Source organism: Oryza brachyantha, chromosome 3, assembly GCF_000231095.2.
Source record: "Oryza brachyantha chromosome 3, ObraRS2, whole genome shotgun sequence".
Classification (NCBI taxonomy): Eukaryota; Viridiplantae; Streptophyta; class Magnoliopsida; order Poales; family Poaceae; genus Oryza; species Oryza brachyantha.
In genome coordinates this window covers 13,050,088-13,076,867 of record NC_023165.2, presented here as the reverse complement: position 1 = coordinate 13,076,867, position 26,780 = coordinate 13,050,088, and the positions used below count along the sequence as shown (strand labels likewise).

The window sequence follows — 26,780 nt, the reverse complement described above, 5'->3', positions numbered from 1 at the left end:
GGTCGAGCTAATAATAAACTGAGAAATCTATGCTTTATCCAATGTATATCCCAACCAGTACCCCTCCTAAGCTAATCAAGGCCAACTTGGAGACGACATTATTGGACCGACCATTTCCATCATCCAAGCCCATCCAGCCGACACACAGGCACTGACATGTACTACTACCCCCACACACACCCTCCCAACAATCGTAAAAAATAGGGCAGCACGTTGCCACTTGCTAGCAGTACAAAAGTAGAGGCTGAGCTTGTGAACAAAGCTGAGAATGGTGTCATCCAGAAAATAAAAAAATAGTTAGCTGTAAAACAGACAAAAATCTATGTTCTGAGATTACACAAAATGTGCCCTTCGCAATAATTAAGATACAAAGCTATGGTCAAAGCCAATCTAAAACTTGTTAAATTGTTGGTGTACAAGTTTCTTTGCCTGTACCTGACTATCGACTAGAGTAGTACACACTACATTTATCAGCTGCTAACTGCATGCCCAGATCAAAACGGAGAAAAATGTATGCAGCAACAGTATAATATTAACAGTCGCGGTTGTCGAAGCTTCACGATATGCCACTCAGTTATTTCTGCGAGATTTTGCATCCATGGGGTCTGCCTGCCCCCTTGGTGAATGTACAGATGAAGCATGCATCACTCTCTGGTTTTTAGCGGCGGCCTGGTGGTTATCATTCTGCATGGTTACAAATAACTCGTAACTTAGTTAGCCATTCGAAGTATAAAGGTAAATAAATCCTAGTAGTGAGTTAAAAAGGGAACATAAACTAACATGAGACTTTAGTGATGCCGCGTCATCGACAGCTCCATGCTCTGATGGTTGATGGAAAAGCAACAGAGCTATAGACCGATCAATTGGATTTGTCTGTGTCTCGATGCTCTCAGGATCAACAACAAACCTACAGAACAGGAACATCAAAGTGGAAAGGCAACATATCGACAAAGCAGCCTTCTTGCCTCGGTTAAATTTGAAGTAATGTAAACAACGAATAATCTTCAACCAGAATAACAGAAGAACAATAACATCTAATACAGGTGAATTCGAAAAACTAGAGCTCACCTAAATGGTCAAAGGTTGCGTTTCTGTAGAATTATTAAAATAGTTTTTTTTCTTAAAAAAACACCATGAAACAATCAATCCTCAATATGAATCAAATATATATTCCAATTAAATAAGATTCAACATTGCAGAATGATATATAAAGCTAGCTGGGTTTTTTCAATGGGACAGCTGGTTGTTAAACATTGGTAAGTAGAAATATTTGGATATCACAGATAAGTTTGCAGGTTAAAAACGATACGAGAAATGTATATCACTGGAAAATGCCAGTGCAATTAAAGCCACAAATATCTTTAATACTTGAGGTACAAAGAGTGTATTTCTGAGAAATCAACGTACTTTCCCGAAGTCTCTGGATTTTGCATGTCCTTAATATCATGGCTATCTCCATTGCTGTTCATTGTATTTGGGAAGACTTGCCTATTTTGTGCACTTCTCGCCAGGCGATATAACCCATCTCGAATGCACAGTTTTGTTTTCACGTCCAACTGAAACAACAAAGAAAGAGGAGAGCTCAATAACGCAAAAAAGAAAAAGAATTGCTTGTATTCATGAGGCAGGTACAAATATGATCTTTAGTTGGCTCTACGACAGACCATGAATTAAAGCGATCACAAAGCTATTATTGTTTTCAAGAGAACTAGAATGTGAAGACATAAGGAGGTGGGACCGTGGGAGTGCGAACATCAAGGAGAAAAGATTGCGGGAATAAATACGAGCTGGAGGCAAGATATATCAAATATCTACTTGATGCACAACTATAAAATGGATCAGAGAGCAGAAAATAAACTGCTGTACCTGACTAACTGCATCCTGAAGCTGCCGAAAACTGTTCTCTTCAACTGAGTTATCAGAAGAAATAGACGATACAAAGGATCCATCAACTACCATTGAGGTGCCCACTGTAACATCAGAATGACCCAAACCTCTCTTTCCTAAGGCTCTCTTTCCAATTTCATAATTCTCACAAGGATATGAAGCTCTTCTTGTCAATGTTTGATGACCAGGATGTTCAGCCAAATTATCGCTAATAAGCTGTCCTGATGCCGAACTGGCCATTTTCTGCTGGACTGCACTCAATAGAGAGTTTTAAACGTTAAATAAGATAATTATACCACAAGGAAGGACAACATACTAGAAAGCATCCCATATGACAATTCTGCACATATAGTACCCTTCAATTTCTCTGGAAAGGAAGCTCCGGATGGAATGAACTGGCAACTTCTTTCTGGATAGGACTCGGAAGTTATGTTACTTGGTGAAGTTGAATCCAAGTGGTTCTTTTGCTTCAATAAATTATGAGAAGAGCTTAGTTGAGAACCTGAAGCTGTAGAAAACTTCTGATCTTCAGGCTGTTCCATGGCATTTTCTGATGAATATTGATTTCCAATCTGCATAAGGATCATGACAGTAAATCAGCAGAGACAAAATTCATGATTAACAGGTAAAAAAAATCTGTCCCAATGATCACCATTCTACAGAGAGAAAGTTGACTAACAGTAATAGGTTATGTTACAGGCTTATTCGTATCTCTGAAGTGCTTACCACCATAGAAACGATCCCAATGCATTATGAATATTTATGACAACTAATGCAGTTAGCTAGTTATTTAAGTGGCTTCTGGACAGAAGTGAAACTAGGACATAAATAAAAAAAAAAGGGAAGAGGTGAATGCTAAACTAAAGAGGTCAATCACTTTTTGGTTCCAATCTTGCAAGAAGAATGGTTGCAGATAGAGGAAGTTGGAACTTAATATGAAACATTAGCTACAGAGGTCAATCACTACTATTCAAAATGCACAATTACAAAATACAGATTGTACTGTGATAATTATTTAATTCAATTGAAAAGCTCAAATTACCATATCTAGGTTTTCATGTCCACTGCATATCTGGTCACTGGACAACAATTCCATTGCATCCCCTTGGTAACCCTGTGGTAGAAAAAGAAAGATAAAATGAAATGGAAGTATAATTCTTTGTGCCAGTCAATTGAACATAGCAATCATTCTACTTGCCTGTTCGCCATAAACATCTTTGGCTTTTTGATCATTGAACAGATAAGTGTCATCAAATTGATTGTCACATTCAGCGGCTGAAGGATCAGCTGTTGGCAGGGATTTATCTTCGGTACAATTAAATGCTGAGAGGTCATCCAGGATACCATAATCCGAATATGAGGATTCAAACCCTGGCTGAAGAGCAACATCAGAAGAGTACATGGCATCCGAAGAAGGTATCCATGACAGTTCATCTGTGTTCTGCAGTTGCTGCTGACCATACGTGGAATCACACCTCCTTCCATGAAAACAACGTATATTAAAAGGGATTAGATTGTGTTTTACTACCGACTAGAGTTCCTGTCTTAAGATTTTAGCATCTAGCAAGGAACACATTCTGAATACCTGAATAAGTTGTCGACATCCTCGAAATTATCAATACCATGCCAATCAATGTAGGTTAGATCATTATCTCCATAGCCATGCCCAGTTTGTGGAGCACTCTGATTATTGAGAAGAGGTGAACCATTGCTCAGTGTGAACTGACAACTGTTCCAATTGTCTGTTGGATATCTTGTTTCAGATATAGTATTCATAGGAAAAGCATTTGATTCAACTTTGCAGTTTCCTATGTGATGATTATTGAGATCCTGGGGTACTGTCCCATTGGCTGAATGGATTTGCTCTGAATTACATTTCTGCGCAGCTGAACCATTTACTCCAGAGATGTCAACATGGGGGCTTTTTTCAATTGCAACCCCATGCTTCAACTTCTTGCTGGATATACTCTCAGTCCCGACTCCATTTTCATGTTCCTTGTTATTGCTCAGAGCAAATTCATCCTTGAGCTTACCTTGAAACTGTAGAAACACAACATGTTATGTATTTGTAAGGAGTAAACAAAGCTAGCCTGCAATTTAAGTTACCCAAGAAGAGGGAAAAGACTTCAAGTAAAACCATTAGCTACTGTTGAATCCAAAATTAGCTCCAACCCAGAATATACTGGTATATTCGTTGCACAACAGATGGTACCATATATACACATACTCTACACGATTAAATTAATACCACCCATTTTGGCAGACTAAAAAGGGGAATAAAGAATCTCGGCAGACTCCGATTAATTTCTTGAGACGTACCACTTGGAAGTTCATATTCTTCAAAAGCAAACCGAGTATAATTCCCTAGACTTATTCTGTTTTCTTTCTTTTTACCCCATGCCAGAAATATTCACTATAGTTTACCTTACTAGTTTCAATTTTTTCCCTGAGCTAGATCACATAGACGGTGTCACAGGTGCTTCACATTTGACACTGTACGGTGGCTATCCATCAAGCATACAAAAACTGCCACCATGCCATATGGCCATATACATCAAGAAGACAAGAAAATGATCAAAATCAATAGATTACCTCGCCCACCCTCCAATCTGGCATCACTACAAATTCTATCCAGGGCCGAAACTGTACCAATCCGCCGGATTTGATATCATATTCAACTCAGGATCGCCAGTTCTTGATCAATCCTGCAAATCAGATAATCAGAGAGAGGGAGAGAGAGAGGTTAGGTACAATAATCTGAAAAGACAATCCCTGAGGACGTTGGACTAGGTCAAACTGTTAAAAAAAGATTAAGAAAAAAGTAATAAGGAAAAAAAAGGCAAATTTCTCATCTCATCGTACACCATGATGAACAAGTAAAAAAAACCTTTAATTGTTCTGTATTGAGTACTGAGGTACGGTAAGTAGCCTTGGCGACATGGATGAAAACAGCATGAATCTACTACTCAAGGTTGAAGAAAGGCGAAGCTGAGAAAATTACTCACCTTTTCCAAACCCAAACGCTCTGGATCGAAACCTGCAAGAGAGGGAGGAGAGGAGAGCACAAGAGAATCAAATTCCAAAGCCCAGTTAGAAGCTAATTTCTGACGGAACTCCAGCCAGAAAGGAAGTGGAAACAAAAACCCAACTCAGGGGGAAGGAAGATCCAGATGCTCTACCGCGAAAAAAAAATCCACCAAAATTAAGAAAGAGACAGGTACCGAAGCAGCTCAAATCCATCATCAAAAAATTAAGGAGCAAACGCAATCTCGAAGAACGGAAGATGAGAACGGGCAAGCAAATCCGAAAGAAGAAGTAAAGCATCTGTGGTCCATCCAAGCAAGGGCGAAGAACTAACCCCCCCCCCCCCCCCCCCAACCACACCAACCAAACCACACGAAAACCACCACACCACACCGAACAGAAGCAGCAGGAACGAACAGCACCCACAAAACAAAACACAAAAACAAAAGAAAGAAAAACACCGGACGAGCGAGGAAGGGAGGAGAAGACGAAGAGGGAGGGAAGGAGGAAGGGAAGCAGACGAACCGGAGTCCCGAGAGAAGCGGCGGCGCCTCCGCTGAGCTCAGCTCCTCCTCCCCCCTTGCGCTTCGCGGTGTGTCTAGAGGCTTCCAGGAATCTCCTCCTCCCTCGCCGTGGGCAGTAATTTTTTTTGGGTTTGTTTTTGGCCGGATTTTAATTTTTGGGTAGCGCTGGTGTGGGGCGTGGCGGCAGTAGGGGATGAGGGCGTGGAGTGCAAGAAGGAAAATAAATAAATTGATTTTGTTATTTATTTTTGGGTGGGGGTGGGGGTGGGGATTTGGGGGGAGGAGTAGCGGCTGGGAGGGGGCGAGGTGGGGCCCAGGCGGTGGGGAAGTAGTGGACGCGGGCGGCCGCCCGCGATCCGATCAGTTGCTCGCCGCCGATTGGCCCCCCGGGTGGTGGGGCCCGCCAGGCAGTCGGATGGTTCTCGAACCACCCCCACCCGATGGACGCAACGCACGTGATGGGGCCTGTGATGCCGTGGCCCGCTTGCCTACGACTCAGGAAATTTTTTTATTAAATAAATATTTTCAGCAACTAATTTTATTGCTGAATCACCGTCAAAAATTTTTCGAAACTAAACCTTTTGGCCACGCCAATGCTGATGGCGTAGCAAGACAACGCTAATCGACGTGGTAGTCCATGTCCACTGACATTGGCGTGGCAAGCCGTTTGACCACGCCAATACTGATGACATAGCAAGACAACACTAATCGACGTGGCAGTTCATGTCCACTGACATTGAGGGCAAGCCGTTTGACCACGCCAATATTGGTGGCATAACCAAAAGGTTCATACAGTGAAAATATTTTCCCGAAGATTTAGTAATAAAATTATTTCTTAAAAATATTTAAAAAATACTCGGACCGAATTTATTTCTAGTCCATGTCACGTTGAATGTTTGCATACTAATTAGAAGTATTAAATATAGGCTATTAATAAAATCCACCCTATACTCTGGACTATTTTAGGAGACGAATTCATTAAGGCTAATTAGTCCATGATTAGCGAATGTGATGCTACTGTAAATATTTGTTAACCGTGGATTAATTAGGCTTAAAAATATGTCTAATAAAATAGTCTTTATTTATACAATTAGTTTTATTATCAGTTTATAGTCAATACTCCTAATTAACATCCAAACATATGATATGACATGAACTTAAAATGATATGACATGAACTTAAAAAAATATCTGGATTCAAACATCCCCTCAATCAAGCTTTCCTTCCCCTCGTTCACCCTGCTGCAGTGCGGATTTTTTATGAGAACACAGTATAACGTAGACGCTCACAACGCACAGACACTCTCCCCTAAGAACGTACGCGCACAAACCCCCTATACTGCGGTGCGGATTTTGGTTTCGTGATAACGCGAGTTGCCTTGAAATCTTTTTCGTTCGCCCTGAGCCGGATGGTTTTTGTGAGATCTTTTACTCAGACACAATAGTGCCCCCGTTCAAATTTTTCATGCTATTTTAACAACTACTGTCGCAGCATCTTACAATTTTCTTCATTTTTCATTTGAAAGGAAAGGAGGCCCAAGCTTGCTTGTTGATGTGGCCATCAGTCCACTGCCGACTTTTCTCCCTTCGCCGATGCCGCTCTGCTGTGGTGTGGTTTTTTGCTTTTTTGGTTTGGTGTAAATGTGCAGTTGTGGTTGACACTGTCGATTTTTTTAAAAAATCTTTATCACAACACCGGCTATTCACGTGACTTTTACATCGGCTACCACAAAACGTATTTAATTTTTTTTCTTGGTTTTCATAACAACTATACTACTAAAATACGAATTACAGTTTTTTTCCATTTTAATTCAAAGGAAACTTAGATCTATTTGCTGATGTGTCTATACCATACCATGAATGAAAAATAAAACATTAAACATCTCGATCGCTCGGTGTGTTCAGGAGTTCCTTCGGAACAAATGATTTTCTTATGAACTTTGTAGGATTCAAGTAGTATTTACAACTGAAACCCTTTGGTTTTAAAGAATTTGGCTTCAAAATTTTCATAACAAATCGCTCCTTTCCTTTCTTTTAGGATTTCAGACATGAGCTCAAACTACAAGGCTTTCATTTTCTTTCAGAAGTCATGTCTCCTCTCATCTATATTCTAACAATAATTTGTCTTAAAAGTTCTTATTAATTTACATAGAGTATTTAAACGACTTATTTGAAAAATTCCTAGGTTTTTATTCAAGTAAGATCACAAGTGTCAGGATATTATGATCAAGGGTATTTTCTTACTTATTTCATGTTCTTTTTCCACATGGCTCCATTCTAAATAGCACTATAATGGAGTATAAAACCAAGTTACGTGTGTTCTTATCTTTTTGCTTCTCCTTATACATATAATTTAAAATTTGAATTATTAACCTTTAATTTGGAGTTGATTTTGGCGCTTTTATCGTTCGGCCTTAGCTTTTAATCGTTAAGAACATGTATATAAAATATTTATTCACAAATTATTTTTTCTTTGTAAATATATCGTTTGATTTTTTCATGAAAAAGGCAAACGATCACCCCCTAGTGTTCTTCTCTATCTATTCACAAAGTGGTGGTTATTTGGTTTTTTAGGAAAAATCAAACGTCATATTTGCAAATAAAAATAATTTAGAAATGAACTTTTATATAAGTGTTCTCGGCGATCTAAAAATCAAGGCTGAAAAATAAACTACAAAGAAAAATCCTAAAATCTATTCAAAATTTAAGTTAAAATTTAAATTTTGGCTTATAAATATCAACAAAAGCGAAAACATGAGGCTGGAAAGATATAGCCCACATTGACCTGACAACGAGCGATGAACTAATTTATAAATCTTCACACACCTGGAGAGATGATTCCATACGTGTAGCCAATTAGTTGTTGTTGTGGGTTTTAAAGTTATCATTGTTTTTTTCCTGATCTTTTCTTAAAAAAAATTGTGATGTCTATGACTATGATCATTTTATTGTGCTAGTAATAAACGAAGATAAACGCTACTACCTCCGTTTCATAAGTAAGATGTTTGACTATTTTTGTTATAACGTATGACCATTCATCTTATTCAAAAATTTAGTACAAATATAAAAAATGACAAGTCGTGATTAAAATTCTTTTGATAATAAAGTAAGTCATAAATGATATTTTCATAATTTTTTGAATAAGATAAATGGTTAAACATTGCAATCAAAAAATCAAACATCTTATATTATGAAACGGAGGGAGTACTTAACACTTGAAGTATGAAAGGATATTCTACTCTAAAGTATGACCAACTGACAGCCGGTTCTAATAATCCCATAAAGTAGTTCTCTACCATGTTTTGACCACAGAGGTTACTCGGATAATGATATATCATGTTCATTAAAAAAAAAGATAACAGTACAGCGATGTACTGAGTTCAATATCTTTTTCGAACAATTGGGACATTTTGAATTTATAAGAAAATTAGTATTTAGATTTGTGGGATACCTGCATATGCGATATCCATAACATGTACGTATCCGTATAGGGAAGGAGTGCCGAATAAAGGAAGACAATGTAATCTTGTACCCGGTTGGTTAGGAGTTTGTCAAACATTCGAATTGTATCCTTGGATTGTCAAGTTATATCATATCCAGGCTGGATAGATTTAATCTTATCAAATTAGGACCGTAACTCTATCACTTCGATATATAAGAGGTAGGGAGTCAGCAAAGGGGCATGATATAGTAGATTAGAGAGTTGATTGTTAATCTAGTCTCCATCAAAATACAACATCTAAGCACAAGTAGGCTAATATCTCGTATATCGAGAGCCTGAACCTGCGTAACCCATTGCATACTACTTACCATTGATTTATGTGCCCCGTTCGTCACCCCGTAGTTCACTGTCGATCAGATCGTCAACGGAATTATAATTTTTTGGATCATGGTTTACTTATTATAGAAAATGGAGATGTTGGATCAGCTTGAATAAAGTATTGTAATGTGCATACAACTTAAGCAATTTCATGGTTACATTGTCATATATGTAACAGAACTGCGTACGAAACCATATTGTTTAAACCATTTTTTTATACTTAAGAGATGTAATGCCCACTTTTATATTTTCGAGGGTTATGTCTAGGGGTGGACTCGTGACAAACTCGTGACACTTTTATAAAGCTCGTGGCTCGTTAGCTCGCTCGACTCGTGACAAACTCGGCTCGTTTCATTTTTCTAACGAGCCGAGCTAGCATTTTAGCTCCTTAGAGATAATGAGTCAGCTCGAGCTGGCTCGTGAGCTGCTCACGAGCCTAACGAGCTAGACTAAAGACACAAGATTCACCGGTGTTCATTGATTTTACATTGGAATGCATGTGTTCAGTACTTAATAGGTTCACCATGTGATTTGTTGGTTCAAACTTTAATATTTAAATACAATTTCATATGATTTGCATGTTTAAAATGAAAATTTGCTTGTATAACCTATTGAAAAATTGTTTATGTTAACTTTTTATGCATGACTCACGAGCCTAACGAGCCAGCTCGAGCTTTATAACGAGCCGAGCCGAGCTGGATTTTTAGCTCGTTACGATAACTAGTCGAGCCGAGCCAGCTCGTTATCTTAACGAGCTGAACCGAGCCGAGCCGAGCTAGCTCGTTATCCAGCCCTAGTTATGTCCCTGTTAATTGTTAGCTATATATAAGACTTTTACGAAGGTGGCTATAAACCGTATTAATCTTCGTACGAAAGGATTCTCGTCCAAATGGATTTCTTGTATTCAAGGTTTCATCTTGGGTGGTAGTGTAGAAGTGAAGTCAGTGATAATGTTGGGTAGTTTTTTCAGACTAGGCCGTCTTTAATTGGTTAGTTATCCGGCACGAAAAATTAATACATGATTAATTAATTATTAATTATAAAAAATTATAAAATAAATTAATATGATTTTTAAAACAACTTTTCTATAGAAAATTTTTTAAAAAATATACCGTTTAACCGTTTGGAAAGCGTGCGCGCGAAAAACTGAGAGATTTAAATAACTTGTCCAGATGCCGAACACGGCATAAGAACTTCCTTCGATAAGGAGATTTGCTTTCTCCCGTACTTTTCAATATGAGTGAAATGTACCAGCGGTCCTTAAACTTGTGTGCATGTGTCATCTAGTTCCCTGAACTCTCAAAATGCATTTTTGGTCCCCGAACTTGTCCGGGGATGTCATATAGGTCCAAACGAGCTCTGCTCCTCTCCATTCACTGACGTGTCATGTCACGGTGGCACCTACGAGAAGGGAGAGAAAAGAATAAGGAGGAGAGAAATACTGACATGTGAGACCCACATGGTCCCACCAACACGTAGGCGCCACCGTGGCATGCCATGTCAGCGGATGAAGTGAGTCGGAGCCCGTTTGGACCTATATGACACCTCCGGACAAGTTCAGGGACCTAAAAATGCATTTGGAGAGTTCGAGAACCTAGATGACACATGCACATAAGTTTATAGACCGCTGGTGCACTTCGCTCTTTCAATATCATAGTTGACATGCTAGCCACATTGATCAACAGGGACAAAGCACGAGGGCAAATGGATGGAGTAGTTCGGTATCTGATTGATGATTGTTTGTCTATTTTTAATATGCAGACAATGCAGTTCTTTTTGTGGATCATGATATAAGAAAAGGTCACAGATTTAAAAATTGTGCTCAATGCTTTCGAGCAACTGTCTAGCCTCAAGATCAGTTTCATAAAAAAAAATAGTGAGGCTCAAGCTTTTAAAGATCAGTATATTGAACTTTTTAGTTGTGGCATTCATATTCATTATTGGAAATTAAAAAAAAATGGAGATCGGAAACAAGTCATAGAGCATTTTTTAAGACTTAGTAATTGGAAATGAGAACTTCTTCTCTTTGGATGGACATCTTACAATGATTAATTTATATGATGTCTTCTCTTGCCATTCCTAATAGAGTTATCAAGAAATTTGATTATTTTCGGTCTAGGTTCTATTGGCAAGGTGATGACATAAGAAATATCAGCTAGCCAAATGGGATATCATTTGCCACCCAACGACCAAGGGGAACTAGGAATTCATGATTTAATTTGGAGATGAAAAAAAAATATGTTGGATGAAAAAAAAATTATGTTGTTAAGTTACTTACGGCCGGTGGATTATGGCATCAATTGCTGCATAATAATTATTTGGGATCACAATCTTTTTCCCAAGTCTCTTGGGAAGCTAGGGATACACAATTTTGTGCTAGTCTTAAGAAGGTCGTGCATGATTGTTATTATTTTTTGTCTGGGCCCTGCATAGTTACGGATGGTTCACAAATCCAATTATAGTATAGCACAAACATTCGACCATTGTTAAAATATTCTGAACAAATCCACCTAACTTTTTGAATGCTTTGGATTTACTTCATAAAAACAACAAACAAATTTTGAAATGTTTTCCAATATATACATCAAGAGGGAGATGGTAAGATTAAGGAGTTGATCAATAAGTTTTGATGATGAACTTATGTTTATGAATAAGTATTTTTCTGATAAATTGATCGGGCAGTCACACTGCTGGGACTCGAGCGACCAGAGGTATGTGTGCGGTTAAACCACCAGGCCTGACCAACGGTTTCAGTTTTGGATGATCTTGTCGTTTTCGGATTTGTTATTTGTAATTTTGACTTCTATATGGTTTCTACACATATGGGTACCGTTGTTACGCTAATGAGAGTCAAGTTGGAACAAAGTTGTGCTTGAAATATGATCTCTTTATTGTTGCATTTGTAGGTATCAGGGTTTCTTTTACCGCGCAAGCCGCCAAAACCGCGGTACCGCGCTCCCGCGGATCCCGCACGGTAACCGCAAAAACCGCGAAAACCGGGATGAATTTGAATCCAAAAAAATTGAATTTAAACTCCCGCAGTTTTCACGGCTTACCGCGCGGTTTGCCGCGGTTACCGCGTGGTAAGCCACGAAAACCGCGGTACCTACTTGCTGGAACAACACATAAGAACGACGGTTACCACGACTTACCGTGCGGTTTTTGTAGCCGAAACCGCGGTTACCGCGAGAAAACCGCGGTTACCGCAAAGAGACTGCGGATATGATGTCAAATGCAAAAAAAACTTTAAAAAATCTAAAAAAATACATGAAAAATAGGAAAAATATTTTGTGACTATATTTATGACAATAGGACATGTTATAGGGAAAACAAGAAAATTTTCACATGACCTTTTCTAAATTCTTAATATTGCAACATACAAATATACACCGGCATATCACCCTTCACCAAATAATTCACTCCAATAACAAGTAATAACAACTTCATTTTTATTGTTACGTCACAACTATACCTACTAACCATTATTACGAATAAAACTATTATGTACGTAATGTATAATTTTTCTCTATACATATTTTCCATATATCCATCGTTGTATATTTGTATTTCAACATTAAGTGCCCTTGTGTCTAGTGTAAATTAATAATGACTCAACACAAAATATTCTTGACATCTTTCTATGAAATATTACTTGCAATAGGCTATTTTTTAATTTTGTTTCTCGAAATACTCATTTATGATTTTTAATTACGCTGGGAATACATTTTTTCATTAATTTCTTTGTCAAAACTCACTATATATCAACATATACCACATATATTTTTTTCATTAAATTTTCTCAAATTTTTTAAATTCTCCTCAAATTTAAACTCGGTTACCACGGCTTACCGAAACCGTGCCTCCGCGGAGAGCACGGTTACCGCGGTAACCGCCGCGGTTTTCACGGTTTTGCAAACCCTGGTAGGTATCACTTGAAGCCTCGAGAGAGTATTACCGGTGATGGATTGGAGTTGGCTAGGAAGTAGTTGACGTCAGAAACCACAAGATCATGCATAATACTAAAGGCTAGAGGATAATGCATATGGAGATTAAGTTTTCATATGGCATATGAGAGAGATTATGTGTATGGTAATGAGAAGTTAAATTCAGAAAGGAGTTCGAATATGGGAAGATTAGTTGCGTTAGAGAATAAAGATATGTTTGATACGGATAAGAAAATATTTTCCAAAAGACTGGGAGTCCTAATTCGTGCTAGGTACGTGGCTTTACATAACCACGTTGAGGATATAAATAGATACCGATGGATATACCTCCGGTGTACTTTTGTGAGACATAGATGAGAGGACATTACGGTTTTAGACTAGATTTGAATTTTAAATCGAAAGTTTTAATAGGAGTTCGGTTGGTGCACTTTGTAAACTCTAGTTAATGTAATAAAATAGAGAGTTTCAGTCTACATCTTTGAGTTTCGTCAACTGGTGTTTTTACATGATCCCGACGGTCTAATCGCAAGCAAGGGGACAGTCTAACCAGTGGGATAGCTGCGGTCTGACCGAAGGTATACGGGCAGTCTGATCGGCCAGACTACGTATCGATGGCATAGGAGTAGTGAGATCGGCAGCCTCGGTAAGGTTTTTGGTAGAGGTAATTTTTTATTCTACAAAAGATTTTTGGGTTTTGATTTTCCATATCATTTATCCTCTCCGGTAGATTTGTTTGGCCCGGTTCGATTTTGAACGTGAAATAATTCAAATAAAACTCGCAGTATATATAAAGCTGCCATTATAGGCCATTAGGGTGGGCCGAGTTAATGCATCAGCACGATTTAGTGCCGAACTGCCCTCTTTACGGTTAGAGCCAGAAGAGGAACCGTGATCACAACATGCACCTCAAATCCTAAAAGACAGAAGAGTTGTTGACTTGTTTCCTACTGCTCACCCAAATCGTCGTGTAAAAGTTAGGGAGTGTTTAGTTGGGGAAATGAAAAATTTTAGATGTCACGTCAGACGTTTGATCGGATGTCGGAAGGGGTTTTCGACATAAATGAAAGAAACTAATTTCATGGCTCGCCTATAAACCGCGAGACGAATCTTTTGAGCCTAATTAATCCATCATTAGCATAGGTAGGTACCGTATCATTTATGGCTAATTATGGACTAATTACGCTCAAAAGATTCGCCTCACGGTTTCTCACATAACTTATAATTAGTTTTTCGTTTTATCTATATTTAATGCTCTATTTAGGTATCTAAAAATTTGATATGATGTTTTAGGGGAAAATTTTTAGAACTAAACATGGCCTATATTTCGTAGTTGCATTCTCTTTTAACTGCACGAATACACTTGCTTAAACAAGCCCTCAAGTGACCAAAGGCAGATAAATTCATGACCGCGCTAACTCCGCACCGGAAGCCTCGCTTGTGCTTGTCGCATGTATGTTTCCGTTTATATCTTTAATATTATAAAAACATTTTGATCTTATCTAGATTAATCTATAGATCGATGTATAAGTTTTGGGCTGACTTCGATATATTTTACCGACACTAGAATTTGATCCGTAATATTGATTTATTTTTATCGACGAACTGTGATTAAATTATACTAATCGCCCTTGGCTATGGCGTCCCTCACCACCACCACGTCCAGCGCGCCGGACCTGACACCGGAGCAGTGCAGAGCGTGCCTAGTGTTGGCCATGGCCGAAGAGAAGAGGAATGGACAATGAACGATGCAGATTGGACGAAGAAAATATTACAAGCAATCAAATAATTAACAAATAGAAATAGTTTTGTATGAATCTAGGGAGGGCTCACCGCTACATCATGAAACTGAGGATAATTTCATTTTAGGCAACATACCAACCAATTTATTATATGTCAACAGTACAGATCCGGCGTACACGACGAAAAAAAGAGACACCAACCAACGGCATCTTCAGTCACAGACACTGAGAGTGCACACCATTAGGCTGTTCCATTGAGTACGTCACAACAAGGTGACTGACCAAACCAAACTACATGGACACAACAATGTTATGCTGCTACGAGAAAGCATAGCCTGTTGCACCCACATCAGCAGGAAGCAGACTTATGCCTAACCGTCGAAACAGGAAAGCAAACTGACAGTTCAATCTGCTGATAGAACGACTCCTATGATTTTTCATCCTAAAGAGAGGAAAACACAACAACGGTGCCCATCGGAATGCTAGATCAGCGCAATGCTGCTCTCGCCACCAGGAGGCTTGCGGTTCCCGCTGTGGTACTCTCGGGTTGGTGCCTGTCCTTCTGCAAATATGTTGCTGCCAGTCATCTCTTTCAGTTTGGCAGTGCTCAGATGCTTCTCTGCGGACGCGGGGGCCTCGTCTCCTTTGAATATGTTGTTGCCTGTGAGATCAGTGAATTTCTTCCCGGTTATCTTCTTTGCAGTTTTCGTCACACTGTCAGTGTTGGCCTCTCCAAACGAGAAGCTGCTGGCCTGTTTAAGGAGGAGAATGGTATTTGTTAGATAGCATTTCAGGACACATAAGTTCAATGAAGGAACAGGCAGGTAGCAGTACATTTGCATTTCTCACAGGTGTGTGCGTGGCAGCGCTGCCATTTGATGTGCTCCTTGCCCCATTAGGCCTTACATCTTGAGGCTCAGCAAATAGACCATGCCCACTGAGTTCCTTTGATTTTGCATTTGAAACCTGCTTCTTCATCTTACTGTCTGCTTCGCTCTGCAGAGTACCACTAAGCTCACGCTGCTTTGCCACCTCAGCTACCGAAGTTGGCTTTTTGGGAGGATCACTTCCATCCTCAGCAAATGAAATGTGGCTCACAGTAACCGGCTGCAGTTATGAAAATCAGTTTTAATCTCTTGGCATATCATTCACTTTGATTACTATGGGTCCATCTGAAGTAAAACAGTGAACCTAAGTCATGTTATACATTACTCTTGCCCCTCCTTGGTTCCCCTTTATTGGGAAAAAAAACTACTCCATCCTTTCCATATTGTAAGTTTCTGACTTTATAGAAAAATGCACCAACATATATAACATTAAATTAAACATCATGACATATGTCTTGATAATGTATTTATTTGCTATTCAGATGTTGGTACATTTTCTATAAACTCGGTCAAAAGATGAGAAGTTTGATTTATGACAAAACTAAAATGACTTAAGGGTGAGTTTGAGAGTGAGAGCAAAAGATCACGCAAAACAAGATATATTGTTAGTGAATGATAAATAAAGTATTAGATATTTCAAACTTGAAAAATTAATTAATATGATTTTTAGAGAAACTTTAGATACTTTTTTTGCAAAACACACACACAGTTTAGCAATTTGGAAAGTATGCTCACAAAGAGGGTAGTTTTCTTTCTTTCCCTTCCAAACAAAGGGTGCCTTACAATGGAGCGAGAATCAAGACATGATGGCAGCAACAGCAATCCGTCATAAAAAAAGTAAGTATAATGCACCAACGTTCATTGTTTCAACAAGTTAACCCTACGGTAGGCCAGATGGAACTTTTACCTCATAATCAGACCAAATACATGTTGGTCATACACTCATACTGCTGAATTTGAAGTAGGTAGAGCAACATAGGAAAGGAAAGGCTAAGCAACTCTCAGATCACACAATTAGCACAACTTGGAGCAATAGGTTTTGCTAAACCCATAAATTTCGAAATTGGATTGTTCAATAGAAAAGCTAAATGTGCATTAACAATGCCGAAGCTTTTCTTTTTTTTTTTCTTTTTCATTGCATTGATGCTAACAAGAAGTAGCAACATTGCAAAATAACGCGGCCAGCATGTCAAATTATGCAACTCCCGTCCCAACCATAATCTATACTCTCTAGGATTACGGAGCATGGTAAAACCAAACAATATTGGATCCAATCTGATGGATTTGACTTCCTAAGCCATCACCTGGTAATTGCGCGGGGCGGCACGGGCGGGTGGCGCGGCGGCGGGCTCCTCTGCCTCCCCGTTGGCCCCGGCAGCGAAAATGCCGCTCCCGGTCATCTCCTTCCACTTGGGCGCGGAGCATGGCTTCCTGGAAAAACGCACACGCGCGGGGGCGCGGCGACAGGCAGCAGCAGCAGCAGCAGCAACAATTAGAGAAAAAAAAAGGGCAAGAGGGTCGGGATCACGCTTGATCTGGATCAAGACGACGACGGGGGAGTCCATCAAGACGAGATGGGAAATCCCATCCATTCCCATCCCCGGCGGATCAAGACGGCGGCGCGGCGCTCACCTCTTGTTGAGGCTCTCGGCCTCCTCCTCCGTGACCTGGCCCCCGAACACCACCTTCCGGAGCGCCTCCGACGGCTGGCGCCCGCGCGACCCCGATCCCCAAGCGAATCAATCAGCCGAGGATGCGTGAGCTCAGCAGCAGCAACAGCAACAGCAAACTCGAAAAAGCAAAAGGAAAAAAAAAAGATGGTCACCTGGTGGGGGCGGCGGGCGGGGGAAGGCGTGGAGGCGGGGCCGTCGGCGGCGGGGTTGTGCTGCTGCTGCTGCGGCCAGGCGAGCAGGTCGGCCGTGGAGGTGTGGGACTTCCTCACCGGCGCCGCCCTGTCCATCGCAGCGTCCCCGGCCCACGGTGCTCTCCCCCTCCCTCTCTCTCTCTCTAGGTGGCGTTTCTCTCTCTAGGAAAGGGGAGGGAGGCGTGCGTGGGGCTCGTGGAGAGCAGAGGCAGCACAGTACTAGTAGTAGTAGAGGAGGAGGAAGAAGAGGAGGAAGAGGAGGGTGAGGTGTCCCAGTCTCTCCTCTGCGTGCTGCTGATGGCCGTCCGGACGCGGGGATTCTGTCGCCCGCTGACATGTATTTGGATGGTATTCGGAGAGAAAAAAACAAAAGACTCACTCATTAATTCTTAAGAATTAATTTCTACGAAAAGTATTTGGATGGCATGAATGAATCGTAGGAGAACCAAACAAAAATTTTACTTTTTTTTGCAAGTTGTATCGGAAAAAACACATGGGAATTTAACTCCACTCTAACCTCTCGAAGAAATTCGTTTCGTATGAATTGATAAGTGCATTTGTACATTTCTTTTTTACTTTTCATATTGAGTCAACGAGACTGAGTTACTTAAGCTTAACAACTTTCTGATCTATAAATCAGGAATACATGAAAACTTATTCGTTTTCATTTCTTTTGAAATCCACGATATGGATACATAATTAAATTAAATGTATTTGTTTTCGAGGAAAAATGTCTGAATTTATTTTTGTTTTTAAAATTATATTTAGAACATATGATAGAATTCCATGTGCAACCCTGCAAATTTGCTCAATATCTTGTGTACCACTGAATTAGATGACCGTGTTATCTCTATCTCATTTCTTTTGAAACCCTCGATATGGATGCATAATTAAATTAAATATATACTACCTCCGTTTAATAATGTAAGATGTTTGAAACGGGAGGAGCAGTAGGCAAGAATAAGATATATTAATGGAATAGAAAATCCCTCAAACCATCTTCCTAAATAAACATACACGACATAGGTTGCGTTCGGCAGTTGGCTTATTAGTTGGCGCGCAAAATACGATAATAGACTAGTACATGATTAATTAATTATTAAATATAAAAAATAAAAAAGGACTAATCCGAACTTTTAAAGCAACATTCCTATAGAAAATTTTTACATAAACCACCGTTTAGCAGTTCGGGATACATGTGCGCGAAAAAACGAGAGAAACTGCGAATAAGAGGGGCAAACGAACGGGGCTATAGTGTAGTTCGTTATTTTTTCCTAAAATAATTTTTAAATTTTAGCAACTAGTACCACTAGTACACTTTACTTTTTAGGAACACTGGAAATTCATGTACCATTGCCAACTACTCATTAATCATCAGGACAAAATTCACATGACCAGGACAACGATTGTCACATGTAAAGTACAAGTGCACAATACATAACATAACAAGCACACAAACTTAGTTCATTACTACAATAGTAGTTCATCCACTTACACAACAAGGTTAAATAGGTTAATTAACTTGGATGGATGATGGATCATGGGCTACGCACATCTATTTGGGCCAATTTAGTGAATATGGACCAAGGATTAGGCTATGGCTTCATCTATAAACATCTGGTAAAATATCTCGATAGTTTTAACCTATTCCTATTTTCGATGGAGACTAGGCTCCTATCGTTTCGCTTTCCGGAAGAAAAAAAAGTGAAATCACGTTTTTATAAATAAAAAATAATTATGGGTAAAGTTTTTATAAATGTGTCCATAGCAACTCAAAGTAGAAGTTGTGAATTAAACCACAATAAAAACACAAAAATTAAGTTTTAAAATTTACATTTTGGCTTATAAAACAACTGTGAAACGATAAGAGGTGTAGACTTAATGTATTTGTTTTCGAGGAAAAATATTTGAATTTGTTTTTAAAATTATATTTAAAACATATGATAGAATTCCATGTGCAACCCGGCAAATTTGCTCAATATCTTATATACCCCTAAATTTTTACTTATCTATTATATGCTCCTGAGTTTTCCTAAGATGACCATGTTATCTCTATCTCATACTTGCGTGCTACCTATTCCATAAATCCTAATGTGAAAACAATTAATTTATAATAAAAATAAAATAGGACCATTCAATGTCAAATTCAGAAACTATATTTTTAACTAAATTGTGATTAAATACATATACTAATTTCAACATTATTTGTTATTTGGGTTTCAAACTTGGAGAAAATATTGTAAACAATTCATCAAATTTTATTTAAACTTTATTACAGAAATTTAAGTTTTTTTACTTTTTATCAAATAATTTATTTCCCTTTTGTTTTATACAAATAAATATTTTTCCAATGCATATTCGTTTAAAAACAATTTTCAAATTTGATACAAAGTTTGATTTTTTTATAATTTAAATGAAACAATATTCACACTTTTTGAAATAAAACACAATTTTTTAGAAATTTATCCTTTAATATTTTTCAAAACCCAAATAATTTATGTGTGAAACATTTTTAACCTTTAGAAATATGCCATGGGCAATGAGGTCCTTCTAAAAAAAATTAGCAGTCAACTAATGGCCAACTAATAGAATAAGCATGTAAGGAATCTAAATACAAAATTAGGGTATACCAGGGATCACATATATCTTAGGGTCATAGAAAGGATCACATAAAATTTTAGCGGCACATGGATAATTGACTAAAAAAGTACACATCTGACGCTATTTGTTTTCCGAAACAAATGTCTGAATCACAAAAACTGTCCTAATCAAATTCATCCCTATTTACGTGGGCGCACTAATAGTTTTAGTTCTTTTAAAAATAAATTAACAAACTCCATATATTAAAAAAATAAAGGAGTAATTTCCTAAGCTATAGTATTCTTTTGTTTACAAGTTATAGTACAATCATCGTAGAATTTTTGAATGGTTTTGAAGCTAGAAGAGGCTTTATTTCCATGAACCTCTTGAAAAATTTATTAGTGTAATGATAGGGTTTTGTAAAATGACTAGTGAGTTTCTATTATCTGATGGATGTTCTATATTTTGTTTCCTTGCTCGTCTCATTCAATTCTTTATTCCACCAAGAGAAATCGATGCTCTCAAATAAGTGTTCCTGCCACCTCCAACATCAAAAGATGAACATATTAAATATATAATCTCAACTCTTTGAGACGAAGGACACCAATCTAGCCAGTGCAACTACTACGGTAGGGACAAAGCTCTAAACAACTCGTGTAAGCGATTGTGTTGGGATTTTTCAAATGAAACCCGTGATCAGAAAGTCACCAAGCCAGTTTATTAGTATGTCATCTCTTCTCCTTAGTCCTCTTTGGCCATGTGTCGGCACACATCTAGCTTTTGAAGGAGATAGGAGTGTTTGTTCCTCTAAGGAAAGAAAGGTATTCATCGTAGGATTGCGCTGAGCTATAGGTCTCACTAGCAGCCGCGCCTTCTAGCCAATTTCTCCCCATCTTTAGCATCCTCATTGGAGATGAGCAGGGAGAGGGCCCCTCTTGCCCGTGTCTAGCTAGTAGGGTTTTAAGGTTTCCTTCCTAAAGTATTTTTCAGATGTAAAGTTATGAATTTTTTTTATTTTTTAAACCTTTTTAACAAACAATTTTATTACTAAACCTCTAGGGAAAATATTTTCACTGCATGAACCTTTTGGCCATGCCACCAACATTGGCTTGGTGAAACGACTTGCCACACTATTGTCGGTGGCATGGCAGCATTGTCTTGTCACACCACTGACATTAGCGTGGCAAGACTGTCACACCATGCTACGCCAACTAGGTTGCATGGTAGCGTTGTCTTGCCACGTCACTAACACTGACATGGCTAAAAGGTTTAGTTTTGAAAAAAATTTTGCCTGGTGGTTTAGTAATAAAATTACTTGTTAGAAAGATTTATTTAATAAAAAAATTTTAAAGTTATCGTGGAGCTTAGGGTTCATTCAAGGGTGAATTCCCTATATACCCCTAAAAACACGCTCAATCCCTTATATACCCTAAAATTTACCTGATCCCTTCTATACCCCTAAATTTTAACTTGATCTCTTCCATGCCCATGACATTTCATTTTCCTTCATTTCACTATTAAGTTTGTGACAAATGTCTTTAATGTTCTTGATGATTTAGGTTTGAATATAAGTTTGAAAAACGATTGAAAATTTTGTTTGAGTGCGTAGTATGTGCATTTTATGTAACTAATGAGACTAAATAATTAGTGCAGAAAATTGTGACATAAATTTTAGAAATAAAACAATATAATAATTTATTATTTTTTGAAATTTAATAGGACAATGGATTTTTTTATCGAGATCACTTAGAAAAAATCGTGAGCATGGTAAACCTATCTTTGTATATACGCGCCTCATTTTTATGACTTTTAAAAAATAAAATAAATACACCTTTTATTTTATTATCTAAAAATAAATTTTGTCACAAAAATGTATCGCACAACAAAATCATAACTATTAATAGTCTTACGTGATAAACTTTTACATTTTTAATAATATAATTCATAAATTCTATGTCCATCAAAATGGCAAAATGATCAATTTTCTAAAAATTAGACGGTCAACTGACGGGAGGGGCATGAAAGGAATAAAAATCAAATTTTGGAGGTGTAGCAGGAAGTAAGCAAAATTCAAAGGCACAGAACAGATTAGCTAAAATTTTAGGGGTATAAAGAGATTATTCCTATTTTCTATGATAGTTATTGAGTTAGAATTATGTAGATCGAGTCCTTGCATTTTCTACCTCTCTATTGGTAGCTGGTTCTCAACAGATATATCCTAGTACTAGAAAGGTCGGTCTCTTATGTTATTGATGATATAAAATTTTCGGTGCCAGCTTTGTAATCTACTCCCTGCGTTCCAAAATAAACCAATTTTTTATTTTTTACAGATAATTTTGATTCTTTGTCTTATTTAAATTTTTTTGTAATTAATATTTTTACTGTTATTAGACGATAAATCATAAATAAATAGTATTTTACATGTGACTAATTTTTTTTAGCTTCCTGAAAAAGTTTCAAATAAAACGGACGGTCGAACACGGAAACCGGAGAATTATTTTTTTTGGCCAGAGGGAGTAGGTGACCGACTTGTTCGATGGCATCAAATGGCTATTGAACGATGATGGTGGTGAACACTTCTTTTGATATGCATTATTTTTCCAAGCCATACTTAATTGGTCATTGACTCAATGTCGTGGCTGCGCTCTATCGTTTGCTCGTATTCGTGCAACATTACATAACGTGGAGTTTTGTTTCGACCCACAGTCTCCGCTGGTTTATTCTCATAATAAAGGAATTGCAATATATTCTGTTCTTTAATATATCCGGCGTGGAATTGTTTACCATGTTTATTTAAAAATAATTTATTCTTTTATGGAAATATTCATTGGAACGAAAATGTATGCATGGAATTATCTGCTGAGGCTGGACTGTTGGTAGCTGGTGACATGAGTTTTGGGCACCTAGTTGGTTGCAGGCCAGTGTCTAAAACGAGGCACTTATCCCATCAATGTCGATCTAACAACAAATGCATTTCAAAGTAAAATTATTATTATTTTTTGCATTTGCAAGGATTCTCAGCTAGTTTTAGACATGTTTTTTTCATCTTAGAATTATTATAATCCAGATTATTGAGAGTAAGCTAAAAAAATATACAACTTGTTAAAGTAGCTTATTATAATCTGGAGCTTACCTTATTATAATATGATAAGTTCATTTAGGTGAGCTTTTTCTAGATTATTGGATAAAAAATTATCCACCGTGCCATCCCACTTTCTCTTTAGACTTACAAATCAATAATCTAGACTTTAATAATCTAGAAAAGAAACAACTTACAACTTATTATAATCTAACTCAATAATCTACATTATAATAATAGAGATAATTGCATATTTGACCCAAGTTCGAATGCTAACTATAGATCTGACCCTTCTTTTTCAACTTTGCAAATTTGACTCTCGTTTTCAAAAGCGAACAAACCGTCTTACCCTAGTTGATACTCGCCGTTAAGGTGCAGAGTAAATGAAATAAAAAAAATTAAATTGAAATTATGAAGGGACTATTTTACCCCTCAGTCATATATTCTATCCTCTCTCTACTCACTGTTTCAACCAGATCTGGAAGCCGGCCGAGCGAGCTGAGCCGTGGGCGGAGGCGGCGGTCGCGCTGTGGGGGAGACAGCGCCAGCGGTGGCGTCGGCTGTGGGGAAGGAGGCGGCGGCTTCGGCTTCGGTCCGTGGGGGAGGAGGCGGCACCGGCGGCGTCGGGCAGTGTGGGGAGGAGGCGTCAGCGTCGGCTTCGGAGACGTGTTGTTGTTGTTGCTGTCGCCGATGTATGCGCTGTACGTGCCCACGTCGGAGACGACGTCGACGATGCCGCTACCGCCGTAGCCGCAGAGCGGGTCGAAGCTGACGGCCGGGGAGGCGGGGAGTGCGGTGCGCGAGCGAGTCGCTCCCGGCGGGTGCTGCTGCTGCTGCTGCCTCTCGTCGTGCAGATCAGCGCCGGTGCGTCGAAGCCGATGGCGAAGCATTCCTCGTCCGGTGGGTGTTGCTGCTGCTGGCCGTCGGCGTTGAGCGGCTTGTCGGTGGCCAGGTCGATGCCCCGCTGCCAGAGCTTCTTCTTGTGCTATCATCTTACATTCATCTATTTCAAATCATCAATAATTTCGAATTTTTTAATTTAAGTTTAAATAATCGAATTTGAAATTATATATCAAATTAATCTCAAATCTATCAAATAAAAATGAAATTTTGAAGTATATTAATTTACATTCAAATTTATCAAATTTAGAATTATATATAAATAACCTCAAATCTATCAAATATATATCAAACTAACATCAAATCTATCAAATATATTTCAATCTTTATTCTAACGTTTCTAAATAAATATTTACATATATTTCCTAAAAGTTAACAAATAATAGGGTCAAAACAGCAAGGGCATATTAGTCAAATCGTCCTCTGTTAAATGGCTTTCACGCAGCAGGATCACTCAGCTGATTTGTTTTTAAAGCTAGTTCGTCTTTTAAGTAGGATCATCAGATTTACTATTGTCTCGTAATAATATATTATATTAAGCCAAAAGAAATATGGGCTGTACCCGTAGTTTGACTCGGAAGGTGGAGGATCCCACTCACGCACGGACGGATCCATCCACTCCAATCGCATCGCTCCGCGTACGACGCGGACGGCCGGGATTCGCCGCGGAAACGCGAGCGCGACGCCTCAGCGACAGCGTCCGTCCGTCCGATCCGACCGGTCGGGAGCAGTTGAGAAGCCAACCCCCCGGGGACCCAGACAGGCCCAGGCCCAGATTCAGGCCCGCGGCCGCGGAGTGCGATGCGGTGGTCCAGCCGCGTACCGTACGGAGCTAAGCTTTTAGATCATGGGCCGCAGAAAGGGGGTGGCTTCCTTTCGTCACGTCACATCGGGCCCGTTGACTGATGGGCCCACCACTGTAGCGACCCGGATGGGCTCACCGGCATGCAGGCCCACGGCATAAAACTGGTTCGGTCCAGAAAATGATCGGAAGGCTACCTCGGGTATAAACCACATTGACACTCTTCCCATGCTTTGATTCCACCTAATTCATTCACCTATCAAATAAAATATATGTTTTTATCTATAAGGGTATATTTATTAGCATTCGTAGCGAATATGAATATCTCATGATATGAAACAAAGGTAATACATATTTACTTATTGTTTCAAAAAAATACATATGTTTACTTCTTGGGAACAATATTAAAAATATAGAGATGAAAATAAGACTGATACTGGGAAGTTTGGAATTATAGGGATGTTGGGATTAGAACTATGGGAAGAAAATATACCAACATACTTCATCTGTTCTAATATATATATATTTCCACACATTTTTCGAAATGATCTAGACTAAGAGATGTCTAGATACATTTTGAAAAACACACCAACATACTTTCTTTGTCTCAAAATAAGTACATTTTTCAGTTTTTAGAAACAATATTTGACTCTTCGTTTTATTTGAATTTTTTACGATTAATATTTTTATTATTATTAGATGATAAAACATGAATACTATTTTATATGTGACTATTTTTATAAAAAGTTTTTAATAAATTATTTAAATAAGACATAAGATCAAACGTTGGACATAGAAAAAAAAATTAATGTTTCTTTTTGATATGGAGGCAGTACTAATGGTTTGGAACGGAGACAGTATATCGAAAACCAATAGTTCTGGTAGGAAAGATCGAGTTGTAACATTGTACCGAGTCATTCTTGATTAGAAGGAAAGATTTTCTATTACTAAAATCAATTAGGAAGGATAGACAATTGATAAAGACATTATTGGTAGTGCCAATTTCAATCAATAAGAGAACAAGTAGGTAATTCCAAGACTAGCAAGCTTTTGGATCACGGGCCGCAGAAAGGGGTGGCTTCCTTTCGGCACGTCACATCGGGCCCGTTGACTGATGGGCCCATTACTGTAGCGACTCGGCTGGGCTCACCGGCATGCAGGCCCACGGCGTAAAACTGGCTCGGTCCGGAAAGCTACCTCGGGCATAAACCACATTGATACGCTTCCCGTTCAGTTCAGATGCTTTGATTCCACCTAATTCTTATATGATTTATTAACATTCGTAGCGAATATGAATATCTCATGATATGAAACCAAGGTAATATATATTTACTTCTTGTTTCGGAAAAAATATGAAACAATATTGAAAAATATAGAGATGAAAATAAGAATGATACAGGGAAGTTTGGAATTACCATGACGTTGGGATTGGAACTATCCGAATAAGATATACCAACATACTCCATCCATTCTAAAATATATAATTCTACATGTTTTTCGAAATGATATAGACTAAGGGATGTCTAGATATATTTTGAAAAACACACCAACATACTTATGCTTTGAAGCAGAGGTAGTATATCGGAAACCAATAGTTCTGGTAGGAAAGATCGAGTTGTAACATTGTACCGAGTTATTCTTGGTTTGAAGGAAAGATTTCGTATTACTAAAATCAATTAGGAATGATAGATAATTGATAAAGACATTATTGGTTTAGTGCCAATTTCAACC

General features: G+C 38.4%; 2 protein-coding genes across 4 annotated transcripts; both read right to left on the bottom strand.

Annotated features, from left to right (window-relative positions):
• Nucleotides 1-253: 253 nt before the first annotated feature.
• Nucleotides 254-5,651, bottom strand: LOC102708420 (protein LNK1-like). 3 transcript variants are annotated; one of them, XM_006650086.2, is made up of 12 exons: nt 5,437-5,650; nt 4,893-4,924; nt 4,480-4,592; nt 3,473-3,927; nt 3,086-3,365; nt 2,930-3,001; nt 2,390-2,459; nt 2,243-2,296; nt 1,867-2,138; nt 1,408-1,556; nt 781-907; nt 254-684 (listed from the first exon to the last, which is right to left on the bottom strand). In XM_006650086.2, the coding sequence occupies exons 3-12, from the start codon at nt 4,501-4,503 to the stop codon at nt 571-573; spliced, it is 1,617 nt and encodes a 538-aa protein (XP_006650149.1). In that variant the 5' UTR covers nt 4,504-4,592; nt 4,893-4,924; nt 5,437-5,650; the 3' UTR covers nt 254-570. The 3 variants fall into 3 exon arrangements, with proteins under 3 accessions (XP_006650149.1, XP_015690850.1, XP_006650148.1); XM_015835364.1 differs by having other exon boundaries at nt 2,243-2,459; nt 3,086-3,362; nt 5,437-5,651; XM_006650085.2 differs by having other exon boundaries at nt 2,243-2,459.
• A 9,407-nt stretch (nt 5,652-15,058) lies between these two features.
• LOC102708135 lies at nt 15,059-17,918 on the bottom strand. The gene is made up of 5 exons (XM_040522169.1): nt 17,650-17,918; nt 17,457-17,530; nt 17,129-17,255; nt 15,772-16,044; nt 15,059-15,689 (listed from the first exon to the last, which is right to left on the bottom strand). Exons 1-5 carry the CDS (start codon nt 17,782-17,784, stop codon nt 15,420-15,422), a joined length of 879 nt encoding a protein of 292 aa, XP_040378103.1. The 5' UTR covers nt 17,785-17,918; the 3' UTR covers nt 15,059-15,419.
• Between the last annotated feature and the right edge of the window lie 8,862 nt (nt 17,919-26,780).

Bases quoted from the DNA above. Each gene is read 5' to 3' on its own strand.
- LOC102708420 (XM_006650085.2), bottom strand. From the start codon at position 4,503: ATGCCAGATTGGAGGGTGGGCGAG. The intron at 2,139-2,242 runs GTACTATATGTG...TATTGAGTGCAG, and splicing joins CTTTCCAGAGAAATTGAAGG to TCCAGCAGAAAATGGCCAGT. The intron at 908-1,407 runs GTACGTTGATTT...CCTGTTCTGTAG, and splicing joins AATCCAGAGACTTCGGGAAA to GTTTGTTGTTGATCCTGAGA.
- LOC102708135 (XM_040522169.1), bottom strand. From the start codon at position 17,784: ATGGACAGGGCGGCGCCGGTGAGGAAGTCCCACACCTCCACGGCCGAC. The intron at 17,256-17,456 runs GTGAGCGCCGCG...GCGTTTTTCCAG, and splicing joins GCCGAGAGCCTCAACAAGAG to GAAGCCATGCTCCGCGCCCA. The intron at 15,690-15,771 runs GTACTGCTACCT...CTCCTTAAACAG, and splicing joins CACCTGTGAGAAATGCAAAT to GCCAGCAGCTTCTCGTTTGG.